The following is a 16,445-nucleotide window of genomic DNA, read 5'->3' as shown; positions in this document are numbered from 1 at the left end:
AATACCAGAACTCTCTCTCGAAGAATTACATCCGCGGAAAAGCGGGTCGGTGTGTTTTGTCGGTATGAGATCGTTATTACCGATTCGGAAGTTTCGACAGATCAGTGCTGGGCAATTCTAAAAATATACGTACAGCCTATATATATATATATATATATATATTTATATATATATATATATGTACACATATATATACACACACACACGCGATATACTGTCTGAAATAGTTCGTATACTAAGTATTGAATAACACAGCTAAAATCTCACTACTACATTTTCAGGACACTAATGTACTGGCTACAATCGTTTTTTTTTTTTTTTTTTTTTTGCTGAAATTTACCGATTTACGTCTATATACAAAATAAAATTGCAATGTTGCGGATGCAAACGTTGATTTAATTTCAAACAAACAAAATTGAAAATTCGTCTTGCGAGCAAAAACATATACATAATAAATTTAGATCACGAAATCAATTTTTATGTAATTTTTAATAACTCCGATGTAAAAAGTAATCATTACTTTGTGCAATTCCAGTCTTAACGTTTAAAAACGCGAGCAAATTAAAGCATTCTCCGATTAAACAATCGTACACGATTACGTTTGAAGTGACGTTAAAATCAAATTTGCGATCGAGTGAAATCGCGAACGCAGCCGTGTGCAACGTAAACATCGATTTATACTCGATAATCTCTGCAATTTGCAGATTACTGAAACTTGAACAGATAATCAGCTTAAAATGTATCGATAAGATAAAGCATGTTGCTCCGGAAGCAAGCATCTATTTCAAACAGTACACTCTAATTATATAAAAATGTACAAAACCGTAAACTCGCGCCCCGCGCGCGTTATAAAACTTTCTTTAAATACGTAACTATATTCTTGCCCGATAATAACCTACAATACTTAAATATGTGCCGTTGCCCAACACTGCAAAAGTGTATATTTACAATTAGAAAAAAAAAAAACAAACAAACAAAAGACAAAAAAAAGAAAAGGAAAGAGATCGAAGTAAATAATTAACCGATTGACCGGAACTATAAGTTTTGTAGCTATTCCTAAAACCTACTTATTTTGACTCTTATACATGTATAATAAGCTACAAAATATATATATATATCACTATAATCAGAAGCTGCGCGGTCATATGCACGGAGGCTTTAATCACAGCTTTGTAGTACATACAAGTAATATCTCGTAGAGCTGCCCAATGACTAGCCGACAAGAAGATCAAATTTCTCTCATTTCGCGTCTCGTTACGAACGTAAAACTAAAAATCCCCGTTCGTTATTCTTCTTACGTAACTTAATTATTTGTTTAGTTTGGCTTTTAAACGGAGTCGGTCGTTTAATTAACTAACGGCGTTAATTAATGAAACGACGGACCGGGTTAATCAACCGCACGGTTATTTTAATTGATTTCATCGTTCAGCATGCACTTACGAGGCTCTATTACACTATCTTCTCTTCGGCGCATCTATTGTATGCGCCTCCGTAATGAAAGCAGAAATTAGAAAAAAAAGAATATAAAGTGAGAGAGAGAGAGAGAGAGAGAGAGAGAGAGAGAGAGAGAGAGAGAGAGAGAAAGAGAGAGAGAAAGAGAGAAAAGAAATTAGAGAATAAACATTTCACGTCTCACAATTCATTGTGATAAAAATCAGTCTTGCCCAGATGACTTCGTCCTTTTTTAAATCGAAAGCCTCAGGCATACGCGCGCAGGATCATTTTGATCGTTTCACGATGTGAAAATTAGATCGCTGAAAGAGAGAAAGAGGAAAAGAGAAAGACACAGACAGAGACAGAGAAAGAGGGAGAGGAGGGGAAAAAAGAGAAAGAGATAACTACGATAAGGGGATTCGAGGCACGCTAGCACACATACATGGAATTTTTTTGTTCAATTGTGTGTACCTTCGTAGTTCCATATAGTTTGCATTTATTCGTGTTCTCGCAACTATCTTTTAGATCGAATATTCGACAGTGATGAGACCGCGTATAAGATGTGCACTTCGAAACTTACTCCCAGCTTTATGCGCGTTGTCATGGTTCCCCCGCGCTTGCACCGAAGCTCGTGTGGCATTGGCGTGTACGTGTATATGTGTGTGTGTGTGTGTGTATGTATGTGCGTGAGGACAAGAGGGATAATAATAAACTAATACCTAATACAGAGCGTTCGCGCGTGCACGCACGCGCGAAAAATGAATGACGCGTTACAAACTTTTTTTTTTACGTAGCAGAATCTTTCCCTTGTGTCGCATATGCTTTATAAACTTTGGCTTTGTAATATAGGGGTATCTTTGTGTGTCATACATGTATATGTGTATACAATATGTATTTTATATGTGTGCGTGTGTGTACACTTTTTGATATGTGGAAAGTAAGTACAACTGATTCAAAGTGCTGTGTTTTTATTTTCTAAGACCGGCTTTTGCACTGAGGCAACACGTAGCTAGCTACGTGCAGCTTCGATTTGTGTAAATGAGAAGCGTGTCGTTGCTCCTCGCTTCGACTAATCGAAGCTGCACGTTACACGTAGCACGTTAACTCAGTTAGTTTACCGCTAAGGTTTTTTTTTCTTTTTTTTTTTTTTTCATAACAAACGCTCACTTCGGTTACGTATCCCGCGGATGTCACTAGAAGATAAACGTTTAGAGCTAAAAAAAAAAAAAAACATAAGAGAATAGCGTTTTTCAAGCTAAAGAGAAACCATGACGACTAATTATATATTACGAACCGTAGTTTGTATGCGTTACCGTACACGTGATTGCCGAAAGAAACGCGCGCGCTCTCGTTTGTGTGTTTTTCTAACAACGATCGTGATAGTAGTATGTTGTGGCAATAGAATAATACTAGGTGATTAGTAGCATTAATTGTAATAATAATAATAATAATATTAATAATAATAATAATAATAATAATAATGATAATAATAGTGATAGTAATATATAGGTGGGAAATGTCGGTGGTGGTGATAGGTGTGGTAGCATTAGTAGAATAGTAGTAGTGATAGCAATACATCATAATGTTATTGTTGTGGCTGTTACATTTGTAAATTAATAAAGTAGGGTGTCTACCAAACACATTCGGTAGAGACCAATGTTGGTGAAATTTTTGATAACGACTACATCGCTCCGTGACATTGCTTTTCCCTTTGTTTTTTTTCTTTCGTTTTGATATTCATCAAAGTATTAAAACCAATAGTTTAAACATTGTAGACAATAATTACTATCTATATCACAGATTCAAGTGACTAAACTCCTTTAAAAATATAATATAAATATGTGTACACGTGTGTGTTGTATAATGGTTCGCATAATATATATATATATATATATATATATATATATACATACATACATATATATACATATATATATATATATGTATACTCGCAGATGTGATAAAAATCAGGCGAAACAAGAAGTGTTGAAACGCGTTGCAGAAACTCGTAGAAACGTTACGCGCCTCGGTTTCAGCTAGCATCGCGTATGGATAGTAATCGATTTTTATTACAACGTCTTTTTTACGTCGCGGCACGATTTCATTAAAAGTCATTGATTATGAGTCTCTCAAGTGGGTGCTATTCAATCTCGTGTTATAAGATCTCGTTGAATATATAAAAAAAGTCCATTAGATGGACGTAGAGTATTAGCAAATATTTATCTCGAACAACAATCAATTCAGTTGATCAACTGAATCGAGTTTTGTGTGTTCGAAACACACTTCCTTGGTGAGAAAAAAACTCAAAACGCGATTCTTAAACCGTGACGAGTGAGCATCCGTTGTTACGATCCGAAAGTGGATGCTCCGGTAGGCACTTTGATCAACTAACGCGATTAAATAGCACCAGAGTCACTGGTATGTATCTCGCTCGCGTTAATGATCGATGCTAGGTGAAAGCTCGCGTTTAGTTATTAAGCTGAATGTATTCCGCCGAATAGGATACCGCGGGACTCGTGTTCGAATACTGAGCATATATGTAGATCGCGGGATGGAGCCCCGGCGGAGGTATGCTGCAATGCAGCTGAGGTTGCGACTCCGACGTCGGCTCTAAAGGGGACGACAAGTGCGGATAGAGTTGGGAGTTAGGGCTGTCCAAGGAATTGGAGGAGCCCGTCGTTTGGTAGACACTCTGCGGTATGCTCGTGTGCTCGGTGTGAGATATAGGTGAGTTAAGTATGAACGGCGTAGGCGCCGCGGTGAGACATACTACTTGCTGTGGTGATTGGTGTTGCGGCAGGGATTGGATGGCGCTGTTACCGTCCAAACACTAGTTGGTGGTCTGCGGATGCAGCAGCGGTAGTGGAAGCTGTAGATTGTTCTGCTTGGCTAAACTGGCAATTTCCGCGGCTATGCCCGCGCCTTTAGCTCCTGCGAGGCCGTCCAACGACGACGGTCCCTCATTGTAGCGCAGATCACAGACCGGGCTCTCGAAACCGGTGCCTGGCGTACCGGCGCCGCTGCTCTGTGGCGTCGGCGGATTGTGGTTCGCGTTGCTCTGATTCATGTCACGATGCACCCGATTCTGATGCCTGATCAGATAACTGTCGCGTACAAACGTACGTCCGCAAATATTGCACTCGTAAGTGGTACTGGCGGTGTGCGTACGGATATGAATCGCAAATTGACTTTTGGACGTGAACGTTAGAGTACACCGTTCGCAGACCAGCGGCTTTTCGGCCACGTGACTCCAACGATGCGCCGTCACGTAGCTCTTCACGGCGAAGCGTTTGTGACAAATGTCGCATGCATACGGCCGTTCTCCCGTGTGCACCCGTTTGTGAGTATTGAGACTGCTCTTTTGAGTAAACCTTTTCAAACACAGCTCACATTGGAAAGGTCGCTCACCTGTGTGCGTCCTCATGTGCACTTCCAGATAAGGTTTGCGGCAAAAACTTGCCTCGCATACTGTACAATGGTAGGGCTTGTTCCCCGAATGAAGTTTCATATGCACATAATAGGACGAAGCGGAGGACAGTACTTTGCCGCAAACCTTGCAAGGCTGCGGTTTGGACCTTGAACCTTCTTTAACCGTCTGCTGGCCAGTAGATTGACGGCTAGGTGTTTCTTGTTCTTGTATTTCCTGACTTTGCGGTTGTTGATTCTGCTGTGTCTGTTGTTGACTCGGCTGTTGAGGCTGTGGCTGAGTTTGCTGCTGATTCAACTGCATGGTCTGCTGTTGAGGTTGCAAATGACCTTCCTGCTGAGAGAGATCCTCTCGATCATCCGATAGATTCACCATTGAGTTAGATCCGTCCGAACGACTGGAAGCAACAGAGTAAAATCCCATAGGCTCACTCTTTATTTGTTGGTCGAACATAGATGTCATTATGTCAGCCTGCTGCGGTTGAGCCAGCTGAACTTGCGCGTCTTGTTGCTGCACTGCTTGTTGGTGGGGGAGCAGAGTCAGATTGCGCTTGACAAACTGCTCATATCCCGCGTACCAATCCACCTGCGTAACAACAAAGATCTAGAGTGGTGGTTCTTTAAATTAAAAAAATAAAAAACCACAACTTCGTGAAAAAGTAATACTACGTTGTATGTCATCGCGGTTGGCCGTGGCGCGTTACACGACGCGCGCGTACGGCCGCGTCAGGTTAGACAGAGACGCTTTGACATTTTATCTTTGACAAGTGACAGAAGACGGGACGATCAGCTGATTGCATAACTTTTACGCGGAACTACCGTGTACGGCGCGATGCCGTCGCGGAAGGACCGTTCGCCCGGTGACGAGCAAGGCGAGCCGCTCTATTTTTAAAAGCACGCCGATGGAGAAACACCAGAACGTCTTGACAGCAAAGGCGGACTCCTCGCGGAGAGCGAAAGCCGCGCGAGGGGGAGTCTCGGTGTCTTTTTCCGCAAGTCTCCCGAACGTGAAAGGATTAAACACAAACGTTGTCCTTGATACGAACCTTTGCTAATATAGTGGTCCGGGTCTAGGGTCGAAAAACGTCGCGCCTCATCGAGCGCACCGCCTCCCGTCGTCGAGCGGCTTCACGGACAATCGCGAAACATTTGTACGGCCAAATTGTTTTTCTCCGACACAAAATATAAGATGGCTGCTACTATATTTCGCGACGGGCACCTATATACGCGCGCACTTATACGCGCGCACATCGCCGTCGTGACGATACGCGTAGCTTGCCCTCTAATTGGCTGATCTCCTTAAGCCGCCGCATCAAAGCGCAATTCGCTAGTCATTCGCGATGATTGGACGCAATTCGATGCGATGCGAACCCTAGGAGCTGTAATCTCTTCAATCGCACAATAGCGGCCGGATAATGTAAAAACCGTGAACTTTGTGTACCGATATAAATATGTAATACACATAATCATGAATATATAAAGAATATTGCAAATTGATAGCAAACTATCGTTAATATAACATTGCGTGCTCTTTCTCTCCATCGGCGAAATAAGAAGGTATTCTTCTTCTTTTTTATAAGAATTTCAAAGATCGAATACATTTCGCGTAAATTTAATCATTTGCAGAATGCATAAAAGTTATTAACTCGTTCGCAATGAGAATATTGCCGTGATTAATAAGAATTGATTTATACGCGCGTGTTCTACGTGACGCAATATTTTTGTTTGAAAATTTGTAAACCTCGCCTCGCGAGAATCACGAGACTGTTCATTTTAACTGCGCTTTCGATTTACTTCGTGAATTTAACGTAAATTATTTTCACACTTGCACTTTCTGCGCGCGAAATGAGACAATTAGATGACGGAGAGAAAAGAAAAAATAGAAAGATTGAACTTTGAGAAACGTGCGCAACACAAAATCTCTTTACTTCGCAATCGAATCGTACATTTACGATTTATCGATATACTTTACGTTGTTTTAAACGTAGAAACAGCGTACATTGACCTGCAGCGAATTGTTCGCGAAGGAAACAGAAAATGTTCCCCTTCTCTACGACCGGTACTCATATTTAATTTAAATTATCACGCGGACTATTTTATCACTGACTGTTTAATGATGAACTCAAGACTATTTTAAATAAGAGATCCGACTACGAATACCGATCTTATTCAGTCGTTCTATTTTTAAATGGCAATCGACAGCGAGTTGAAACGAATCAATGCCGTTCGCTGTACATCTGTCTCACATTCATTCACACAGCCAATAGCGTGCTACAGAATCAGTTTGACCAACTTAATTAGTTGATCGACTCAACGGAATTGACCAATTGCGTTAGTCCAACGACCGAATTCACCAATCGCGAATAACGATTACTCAACCGATTATATTAATTAAAGTTGGCCAAACTCGTTTTATTGCGGAACGACAGCTCTTTATTGGTCGCGTCGTGGCATCTGTGCGGCCATATTTTCCGTTATTCGCTGTCAGTACTGAAAATCTACAGTTCGCGTAACATACACTGTACAAGTGTCAGTACTGCCAGTAAACAACGGAAAACGGCCTATGTTTATGGATTGAAATCATTCCGTCTGTTTTCCGAGACCGGTGAACGTGGTTTGAAAGAGCAGTCATAGCCGCACACGTCGTTTACACAAAACACCAAAAAAAATTGTGTACATATTCATAACAACGGACTTACACGTTACGGCTTACGCTTTACACTTAGGCGGAATCAAAACGGTAAACGTTCTATCTGCGTGTGTATCATTTGTATTTTAAAATATTCTGCTAGTTTTGTGTGAAATAATTTATAGTTTTCGATATTTTGTACAACTCGTCGTAAAACATAGACGTAGCTATTATAATACGTGGAAATCAATGATTTTTATATATCTGTGAAGTAATTTTGTGTTAGAATAAGTACGATAGAAATATCGTATATATTGAATTAAATGTATTTTATAACACACGCCTCGTATATTTAGTTAATTGATAAATTTGACAATTATACAATCTTCGGAATTTACTCGATATTATCCGGCTTATTATTGCCTATTTGTAACTGAAGTGACACGTCATAATCGGTTTGAATCTCAAGGTTTGTTAAATTAGATTTTTGAATATATTTTTCAGAAGCTACGAAAAAATGGCTGTACCACCAAAGAGCGTTATAAACCCAAGCCTCGATGACCCTGTAACAAAGGCAGTGGTTGATAATATAATGGGTAATTTACCAACCAAAAAACCTCTTGTTCGTTGCGAAGACTGTGACCTTTCCTTCACCAGCCAAACAGTATTAGATACACATTTACAAGGTGCACGTCATGCCAAACAGGTTTGTAATAAGAGCAATTGTAAATATATATTATATTTTATTCATATAGCATGTATAAATATATGTTGTTTACTACCATTTCACAGGTGAGATCAAAGAACATCATGGCGACGCTTGAAGAAACAAAGATTTCGTTTACGAAAGATGAAGAGACAAATGGACTCAAATGTAATGTATGTAATGTGTGTCTAAACTCTATCCAGCAGTTACAAACACATCTCAATGGTAATAAATATACAATATTGCTATATTTGCATATTAACATTAACCAACAAGCCACCTAAAGATAGATTTTCTAGTAGTGCTTATTGACCAAGAGCCTAATAATTAGATTTTTGTTACCAGTTTATCAACTTGAACACTTATTAATCAATCTTTAACTATAAAGGCTGTAATAGATGAAAGATGAAAGATCCAAGAATTTAAGTATTTCTGAATCTTCTCGAATTATCTCCTTTTTTTCTATAAAGACAAGAAGAAAATAGTTCGAGAATAATCATTAAATAGGAATAATAGATAGTTAAAATATTTCAATATTACAGCCATATCTAGAATAAGTCAGTTATTTGCACATGGTGGCTCCATTTTTTTAGCTAACCAATTAAATCTTAAATATATATGTTAAATTTTACATATATACACAGTTTATATTATTTGTAAATGAAATATATGGTAAAAATAAGAAAAACTTTTTTTTTAGGTAGCCGTCATAAAAAGAGATTATTGAGAGGTAATAATAAATCCTATATGGTAAGAAAACCATTGCCATATAGTCTTAAAAATAATCGCTTTATGTATCTGGAGAAAATAGAAAAAAACACAGTTGCAGTGATTTATAGCTTAGTATTGTTCACTTTTGCATGCTTGACACTACTGCTCACTTTTGCTTTTCACTTCTTTCTATGAACTAACTCTGTAAAATTAACTTGCTTGCTATTTGCTTAACTTTTATCAAAACTTAATTTCGGTGCTAGTAAGCGCTTAGTGATCATTGCAAAGTTGTTGTTATTGTGCATTATTATTTATTATTATTTAATGTTTAATAATTATTGTAATAAGTAACATTTATATATATATTTATTATCTATTGCTTATTAATGTTATCGTGAAAAGCAATTTGGTCACGAATTGTTCGCACAGATGTTACATTTAATAAATAAGTTTGGTTGACGAGACCATTCAACTTACAATTTGTACCTTTTCACATGTGAAACTTTATATATATATATATATACATATATCCAATTATTTATATATTTATATATATAAAGTATAATTACAAAATTACTGTATTATATATATATATAGAAAAAATATTCTCTGATCATTTTTAAATATTTGTCTTGTCTTTTTTTCTTGACTACCTTATACTATATATTACAACTATTTTGAAAAAATAAAAACTCATGTATAAGATAGAATTAACAAAATTGAATTATTTATTTTTTTTTATGTAATTTGTATTGTGTATTTTCCCAATGTACGCTTCAGTGGTTCAAACAATAATCAAGATAATAAAAAAATAGTTTTATTACGCAGTAGAAAAAATGTATATATATATATAGAAATGTATATATATATAGAAAAAATGTATATATATATAGAGCGTTTGTTAGGTAATTCACAAAATATTATACTTGATTATAATATAAAATATTAATAAATGTTACATATGAAGGTTGATATAAACATTGTTAATATTCAATTACGATCTCCTACACTGCTATAAAAAGTTTGTAAATTAATGGATTATTTTTCCTATGAGATGTTCGGTTTTACACTTTACAGATATACATATATATGTATATATCTTAGTAATAATTTATACATATTCTACTTAAGTATGTGCGTTCATTAATGGTCGATCTTTTTATAGCATGGATGTAGTGTTCAAGCTAATTTATTATCACAAATTACCGCTTCTGCGGTTGTGATACATAGATAGTGTTGATCGCACATTGATGCTTAGGTGATTGGGATGGCAAAAAGGTTGTCACCCAAGGTACTTCGATGCCATCGTCAAGTGGTAACACACAGCAATCCGGTTCTACAAAATCGTCGATCCTTAAGTGCGATACATGTAACAAATTCTTCAACTCGCCACTCCAATGTAGCGTGGTACAATAACTTATATATAAAATATAAAATATTTTTAAGCACATACGTAATTATATATTAGTATAACACACACAATTATTCTCGTTAATTTTTTTTTTTTTTCGTATTAACGATGTGTCACAAAGCATGTGCGTATGTAATGTGTATCATATGTTTAAAGTGTAATATTGTCCTTTTGTATAATTGCAGCATATGAATTCTGCAAAACACGCTGACAAAATGAGAAGATCTAAGAATCCAAGTGTGAGATATTTTCCATATCGAAAAAAAGGGGAAACAACCACTAAGAGTCAAATACCGTCTTTATCGAGTAATTTTGTATCAGGAGGTATTACGTATCAACCGTAAGACACATAAGTAACATACTTTATTTTGATACTGAACAAATGTTTTCACAAAATTCATTTCATTGACATTGTTTAAGAGAAATTCAGATAACGACTATATTTTCTCTTATATACACTTTTGTGAAATTACAAGTCTCTATCGATTGCTTTTTATCAAAGAATAGTGCAATTTTAAATGACTTGAAAGATGTTATTAGTTTTTTCTTTTTGTCTGCTTTTAGCTTTTTGTTTAATTGGTTTTATTTTGTTTCTTTTTGTTTATATGCCAATAACAATGCGCAGAATTATTTAGAAGATAAAGAAAAGATTTTATTTGCAAAATTGAAGTTGCTTTTGTACATACGTATATAATAATCACATGAGCACATTTGTAATCTGAATTTCTGCATACTGTTCTGACATGAAATATTCTTCTGAAAACAATAACAAATTTATGAATGTCAGTGAAAGTAGTTAATGTTGATATATATTAATGTACATTCATATTAGATCATTTAATATTTAGTCAAATTGCCCATCATGTTTACTTCAGTGGAATTTGAACCACAGTTGAATGTAAATCGAATATAAAATATCAGGAAATATATATGTGTATATGTACTGTACTGATCATGTAAAAATGTAGACTACTCGTTTGATTTACAAACAAACTCCATTAAGTTGTGATAATCCGTCACATTCAGGCTAAAAAGAGTAGTTAATATTTTTCAATATTTTCAATATTTTCATTGTTTTGTGATATTTACAATTAAAATATTTGGTATATTAATACACAATAATATTGCAATGCATCGTATGTACAATTTTTTTGACATTACCTGAATTATATATGTTTTCAATAAACGTCGTAATTCCGCATTTTGCCTTTGTAACGATTGTATTTCAATGTTCAAATGATGTCGCTCTTTTAATATTTCATGATATTTTTTAAGCCCAATTAGTAATCCGTCCCAGAGCCGTTCCTTTTCCGACGGAAAGATTTCAGTGTATCGTTTCCAAAAATTTGTGACATCCTCAATTGTCATGTTTCGGGATACTACCGCTTTTTTTTCTGTCACTTTCTCTTGAAAGGTTTGAGGTGTCTCTTCTTTAACAAAATGATATCTTTCCACAAATTCTCGTAAAACTCGAGTAACAAATGTGGCTTCAATTTCAAGCAAATGTCCTTGATCGCATAATAAGCGTCGTTGCATTTGATCGTCATCTGCATGATGCAAAAAATTCATATTAATTCAACAATTATATTCGCTCTCTTAACTATTAATTTTTATTTGCAAACTTTTGATGCAGAAACATACCTTTAACAATATCACTGATAGATGCAAAAGAATTGGAACTGCATTCTGCAATAGGAAGTAACGTTTCGTTTGAAGAACTTGGAGATGAATTCATGTTTACATCGTCGCTAGGAGTAGATGATCTTTCTTCACAGATTGCGTCTTTCACAGCGTTAATTAATTTAGCTTCTTCTTCCGTGAATTCTTCCACAGAAACTTCACAGACATCTGACTCTTCACTGTTAATATTGCAAATAATTTAATTGACAAAATATATCATATACATCATTTTATTGTACATGTAATAAATTCATATTACTCCGTTTTTGGAGAAGTTTTAGTCTCTTCTTTGCAGGTAGACCTGCTTGTACTCTTGCTCGTGTCATCGCTGTCTTTGCTACATGTTGGACAATACGCGTATGGCAGAAAGAAATTCAGAAGAAAGCCGAGTTCCTCTTCGGATTTAATGTGCAATGCCTAATACGGAAATATTATAAAGGAACGTAAAAATGTATCGTGTATGAAATATATATATATATATATTTCTCGTATGTGTGTACCTGAAACACATTATCTAGACGTATAACTAATTGATCATTTGCCGTATAAGGCAGAATTAAGCTGAGCAATCTGTCTTCAATTAAATAATCACAACAATCGGCAATGTGTTTTATAATGTGATTTAATAGACGTCTTTCTAAATTGATTTCTTCGATAGTATTTGCCGGCGTATAAGATTTGCACAGTGTTCTTTTCTCCGTAGCCAATCTGTTTTCTTAGAAGACGCAGAATAAATATGCATAAAATATACATAAATATACGTGTGTGACAAAAACAAAGAAAATTTCATGAGCAGTTGATTACAGAAAAAGATTAGTTATTGTTACCTTCTTCTATAGCGTGCATTACGCTACGATAAGACGGCAGGTCTTCCTTCTTCAGTAAGATTTCTTCAGGCGGAGTCCACTCGATACCTAACGCTTGTTCGTATATGATCTTGTCGGCGCTTAAAATCTGAAGAAGATAAAACGTTATTTTCTTTATATCGATGTCGTTCAAAAAGTATCTTTCGCATACCTTATCGAGCAGCTCGTTCGCGGCTTTTGCGTTTATATCCCATATCTGCATGTATTTATTATCATTAATATTTGTAAAACGATTTGACTTTTCTACTAGATCCAAAATACTTTTGTGCGCTTTTAGAACTTGGTCGGTGAGCTTTTGTATCTCAAGTCGCGTATTTTCTTCGAGCTCGGCATAATTTTTCCTCAGAGCGTTGACAACGTCTTGAAGTCTGAGAACAAACGCCATTTTGATTAAATTAAACTGTTTCAATTCTAAGAAAAACCGCAGAAGATGCTAAAGTAATTTCTTACTTGTTAATCCTTCTCTTTTGTTGATTTTTTACTATAGTATTTTCGTCTTCTCGTCGTTTGAGCACGGTGTAGCTGTAATCAAGTTTCTCGATGTTCATGAAGCATAACGCTTTCGTATTTTGCACTTCTTGCTGAAGCTTCTGAATTTCAAGCTCCAAACTGATTTTTTGAGTTCGAAATTCTTCTTGATGCTCGATTACGACCTTCTTCATTTCTTCTTCGTATTCGCGCATTATCTCTTTCCGTTTATCTAAACCCGTAAGACTGTTTTCGTGAAACTTTTTATACAACGCTTCCCATTTTTCCACGATAGTTTCCACCAGTGTTTTTCGTTCGGATTCGATTACATTATTAATAAGCGACAATTCGTGACGATATGCTTTGACCATAGCATTCATCTGAATAAAACACATAAATATTTTATTAGTTTCAGCTAATTATTGTCATTAAAAGAATTACATGTATATTCCAAAATATTATATGTCTAACTTGTTTGTCTATTCTATCGATCAATATATCTATGTCTTCATTTTGAGTGGCCTGATCGTTAACAAATTTTAAATCAGCATTTTCTATTTCTTTTTGCAATTCCGCAATGACAGCGTCTTTCTTTGCCATAATCTCTAAACACTTGACATTTTGAGCTTCCATTGCCGCGTGTATATCTAGCGGATCTTTCGATACGAGAATGCCCGACCACTTTTCGTTGATCTCTTTGTATCTCTTCATGCATTCTTCATCATTTTCCTCGAGCATTCTCAACAATGATTGTCTGATCTCTTGCTGTTCCTTCCGTCGCTGTAATTCTCTAAAATCGTTTGCGACTCTCACGGAAGTTACCTATGCATTGATGAAGTCGCATTTAATTGAAAAAAAAAAAATTAGGTATATCCTTTGATAATATTAACTTTTTTCTTACTAATGTATTATTCGTGTGTGTGTGTGTCGCAAGTGTGTAATAAAATCATAAAATCAATCAATACATTTGTTACCAACCACTTCGTCAGCCTCTATTGATAAATTCTCCAATAGTTTGCAACTAGCAAGTATTTGCTTTTCAGTAAGCGTTTTCTCGTTAACTTTTTCATCTTCAGGGCCTGCCTTTCTGTAAAAACAAAACTTATTCCATTACACGATAAAAATAATCATTATTTTAATATTTGTTCCAAAAGCAATATATATTATTATCGTTAAATTAACAAACTAATTTTTAACTTATTACAACTGCGAAAAAATGAAGAAGATATTAAAATCTCAAAAATTGTATAAAATTGCATAATAGAATATAAAAGTGTAGAAAAAAAGAAATACATTTGTGTATTCAAATTAAAGTTTGTAACTCTTTTTGTGGATCGTGTCAATGTAATGTAATTAACCAAATGTAAAGAAAACGTTCTTACTTAGTCAACGTGTCTAGACGTCGTTGAATACGAAGTCGTCGCGCTAATTTCCGCTCGTTTGGATCCGACGATGTAATTGATGGTTCCGCATCTTCCGTAAACTCCGAATATTTGTCATTCATCATTCATTCTCTCTCTGCGAATGCTCTTTGTGTTGCGAACTTTGCAAATATACGCGAAACGCCAAATAACTCGGGTAAAATTCAGAAGAGTTTTTTATGTTTATACACAGCAATATGAAACATATATTGAAAACGAAGTGAACTGAATATGTGTAAAGAGTTTCAATTGCTGCACCGAGGTTTTTTACGTATAATATATATGAGATACACAAACACGTGCATTTGTTTGCTCAATATATTCAGTCGCTAAGTTGAAATAAATATTCGTTTCCATGTATGTGCGGTATGTTTTACATGATGTAATAATATATATATACACACAAGATTTATCTAATATATATCGATAAATAGAACTTTCAAGTTCAAACGAACAATTTTTGGCATTACTGTAATGATATTACATAATAGAAATTTGGTTTCAATAACATGTGCTAAAGAGAAGGTTGATATAATAAATGAGATCTTGAATTTCATTTTTTTAATATAATTTTTTTATAAATATAATTTTTTATTATACACAATTTTTATTTCAACATTATCTTGAGTATTTTTTTAGTAATGTATATTATAAATATTTTATTATATTACAAAATAAATTATATTAATTCTTATTTCGACAGAACATATATCACGACAGTATATTAGAATGTTTTCTGTTACAAATCATAATACATTTTTTTTATAAAAATGTAAAGCTTGTTGACGGGCGTGCAACGCGCGAAATTGATATTACCATCCGCTGAATTCACAGTCCATATTATGTAGTTCGGCAACGATTCAATAAATGGCGTGTGTTGTACGCAATCGCGGCCATTTGCCGCGAGTGCCATATCACACTTCCGTATATCTCCATCATAAGATGGCGTGTGTTGTATCATTCGCCGCCTTCTACAATGTCATCTGTGAAGCGAGTTTGTTTTATTTTTTTTAGAAAGCTCTGGATTTTTTATTCACAGTTGAGATTACAATTTTTTTCTTCTTGTGTATCTAGTTGTGTAAAATCTCTTGTGTAAAATTTACACCCCAAGTTGTTATATATTTGACTCTTGAATCGACTCGTAAATTATTTATATACAAAGTGAAAAACAGTAAGACACTCCATATGTTTGGTCAATAAACTGATGTAACCTTAACCTAATGTAGGTGTATCAAGAGTGTTCGTAAAAAAAAAATCAGTTCCCATTAGATTGCTCATTGTATGACGAACAAATAGCAACCGTGAACTTTATTCGTTTACAATTATACACGTAATTTGTGTATTTTGACGGTACAACAAAGTTTGTACCTTGTAAGCGATGTTCCGTATACTGTTTGTTCGTGTTGTTTGTTCAGTTTATAAAGCAACCTTAAAGCGACGCTAGACACAGTTTGTATTTGATGTAAATTAAGTTAGAGCTCCGTTTACTTGTTGAAACAACAATTTGCGAAACAATTACTGGACTTCAAATCGGACACATGTTAACGCTAAGAGTAGAAGGTGAACATTGACTAATACAATTTGTAAAAATTTTGTCTCAAAAATGTTTTATTCTACATTTGTATAATATATAGGTACAAACGTTTGCGATTGATCTGCTCGAGAGAAAAGGATTTGATTGGATAGTTGATTA

The 16,445-nt window shown here is 35.3% G+C and overlaps 3 protein-coding genes across 6 annotated transcripts; 1 reads left to right on the top strand and 2 right to left on the bottom strand.

Moving 5' to 3' along the window:
• Nucleotides 1–3,323: 3,323 nt before the first annotated feature.
• On the bottom strand, nucleotides 3,324–6,023 carry LOC109858609 (zinc finger protein 32-like). Its single transcript, XM_020436041.1, has 2 exons — nucleotides 5,907–6,023; nucleotides 3,324–5,446 (listed from the first exon to the last, which is right to left on the bottom strand). Exon 2 carries the CDS (start codon nucleotides 5,321–5,323, stop codon nucleotides 4,265–4,267), a length of 1,059 nt encoding a protein of 352 aa, XP_020291630.1. The 5' UTR covers nucleotides 5,324–5,446; nucleotides 5,907–6,023; the 3' UTR covers nucleotides 3,324–4,264.
• Nucleotides 6,024–7,377: 1,354 nt separating this feature from the next.
• Nucleotides 7,378–11,431, top strand: LOC109858617 (zinc finger protein 385A-like). 3 transcript variants are annotated; one of them, XM_020436051.1, is made up of 6 exons: nucleotides 7,378–7,617; nucleotides 7,994–8,195; nucleotides 8,282–8,420; nucleotides 8,896–8,925; nucleotides 10,165–10,313; nucleotides 10,503–11,431. In XM_020436051.1, exons 2-6 carry the CDS (start codon nucleotides 8,007–8,009, stop codon nucleotides 10,659–10,661), a joined length of 666 nt encoding a protein of 221 aa, XP_020291640.1. In that variant the 5' UTR covers nucleotides 7,378–7,617; nucleotides 7,994–8,006; the 3' UTR covers nucleotides 10,662–11,431. The 3 variants fall into 3 exon arrangements, 2 of the variants coding, with proteins under 2 accessions (XP_020291640.1, XP_020291639.1); XR_002250636.1 differs by having other exon boundaries at nucleotides 7,382–7,600; nucleotides 10,072–10,313; nucleotides 10,503–11,300; XM_020436050.1 differs by having other exon boundaries at nucleotides 7,382–7,600; nucleotides 10,503–11,301.
• On the bottom strand, nucleotides 11,258–15,057 carry LOC109858616 (dynein regulatory complex protein 1). 2 transcript variants are annotated; one of them, XM_020436048.1, is made up of 11 exons: nucleotides 14,714–15,057; nucleotides 14,310–14,418; nucleotides 13,803–14,153; nucleotides 13,314–13,711; nucleotides 13,015–13,231; nucleotides 12,825–12,951; nucleotides 12,498–12,712; nucleotides 12,257–12,414; nucleotides 11,959–12,176; nucleotides 11,479–11,864; nucleotides 11,258–11,344 (listed from the first exon to the last, which is right to left on the bottom strand). In XM_020436048.1, the coding sequence occupies exons 1-11, from the start codon at nucleotides 14,836–14,838 to the stop codon at nucleotides 11,300–11,302; spliced, it is 2,349 nt and encodes a 782-aa protein (XP_020291637.1). In that variant the 5' UTR covers nucleotides 14,839–15,057; the 3' UTR covers nucleotides 11,258–11,299. The 2 variants fall into 2 exon arrangements, with proteins under 2 accessions (XP_020291637.1, XP_020291636.1); XM_020436047.1 differs by having other exon boundaries at nucleotides 12,825–13,231.
• Between the last annotated feature and the right edge of the window lie 1,388 nt (nucleotides 15,058–16,445).

This window comes from Pseudomyrmex gracilis, unplaced genomic scaffold, assembly GCF_002006095.1.
Source record: "Pseudomyrmex gracilis isolate BER0280 unplaced genomic scaffold, ASM200609v1 scaffold_214, whole genome shotgun sequence".
NCBI classification, from domain to species: Eukaryota; Metazoa; Arthropoda; class Insecta; order Hymenoptera; family Formicidae; genus Pseudomyrmex; species Pseudomyrmex gracilis.
The sequence above is the reverse complement of the archived record's forward strand: the minus strand, read 5'-3'. Positions and strand labels throughout refer to the sequence as shown.

Bases quoted from the DNA above. Each gene is read 5' to 3' on its own strand.
- LOC109858609 (XM_020436041.1), bottom strand. From the start codon at position 5,323: ATGACATCTATGTTCGACCAACAAATAAAGAGTGAGCCTATGGGATTT.
- LOC109858617 (XM_020436051.1), top strand. From the start codon at position 8,007: ATGGCTGTACCACCAAAGAGCGTTATAAACCCAAGCCTCGATGACCCT. The intron at 8,421-8,895 runs GTAATAAATATA...CTTTTTTTTTAG, and splicing joins GTTACAAACACATCTCAATG to GTAGCCGTCATAAAAAGAGA. The intron at 8,926-10,164 runs GTAATAATAAAT...ATTGATGCTTAG, and splicing joins TAAAAAGAGATTATTGAGAG to GTGATTGGGATGGCAAAAAG.
- LOC109858616 (XM_020436047.1), bottom strand. From the start codon at position 14,838: ATGATGAATGACAAATATTCGGAGTTTACGGAAGATGCGGAACCATCA. The intron at 13,232-13,313 runs GTAAGAAATTAC...GTTTGTTCTCAG, and splicing joins CAAAAGAGAAGGATTAACAA to ACTTCAAGACGTTGTCAACG. The intron at 11,345-11,478 runs GTAATGTCAAAA...TACTCTTTTTAG, and splicing joins TGAAAACATATATAATTCAG to CCTGAATGTGACGGATTATC.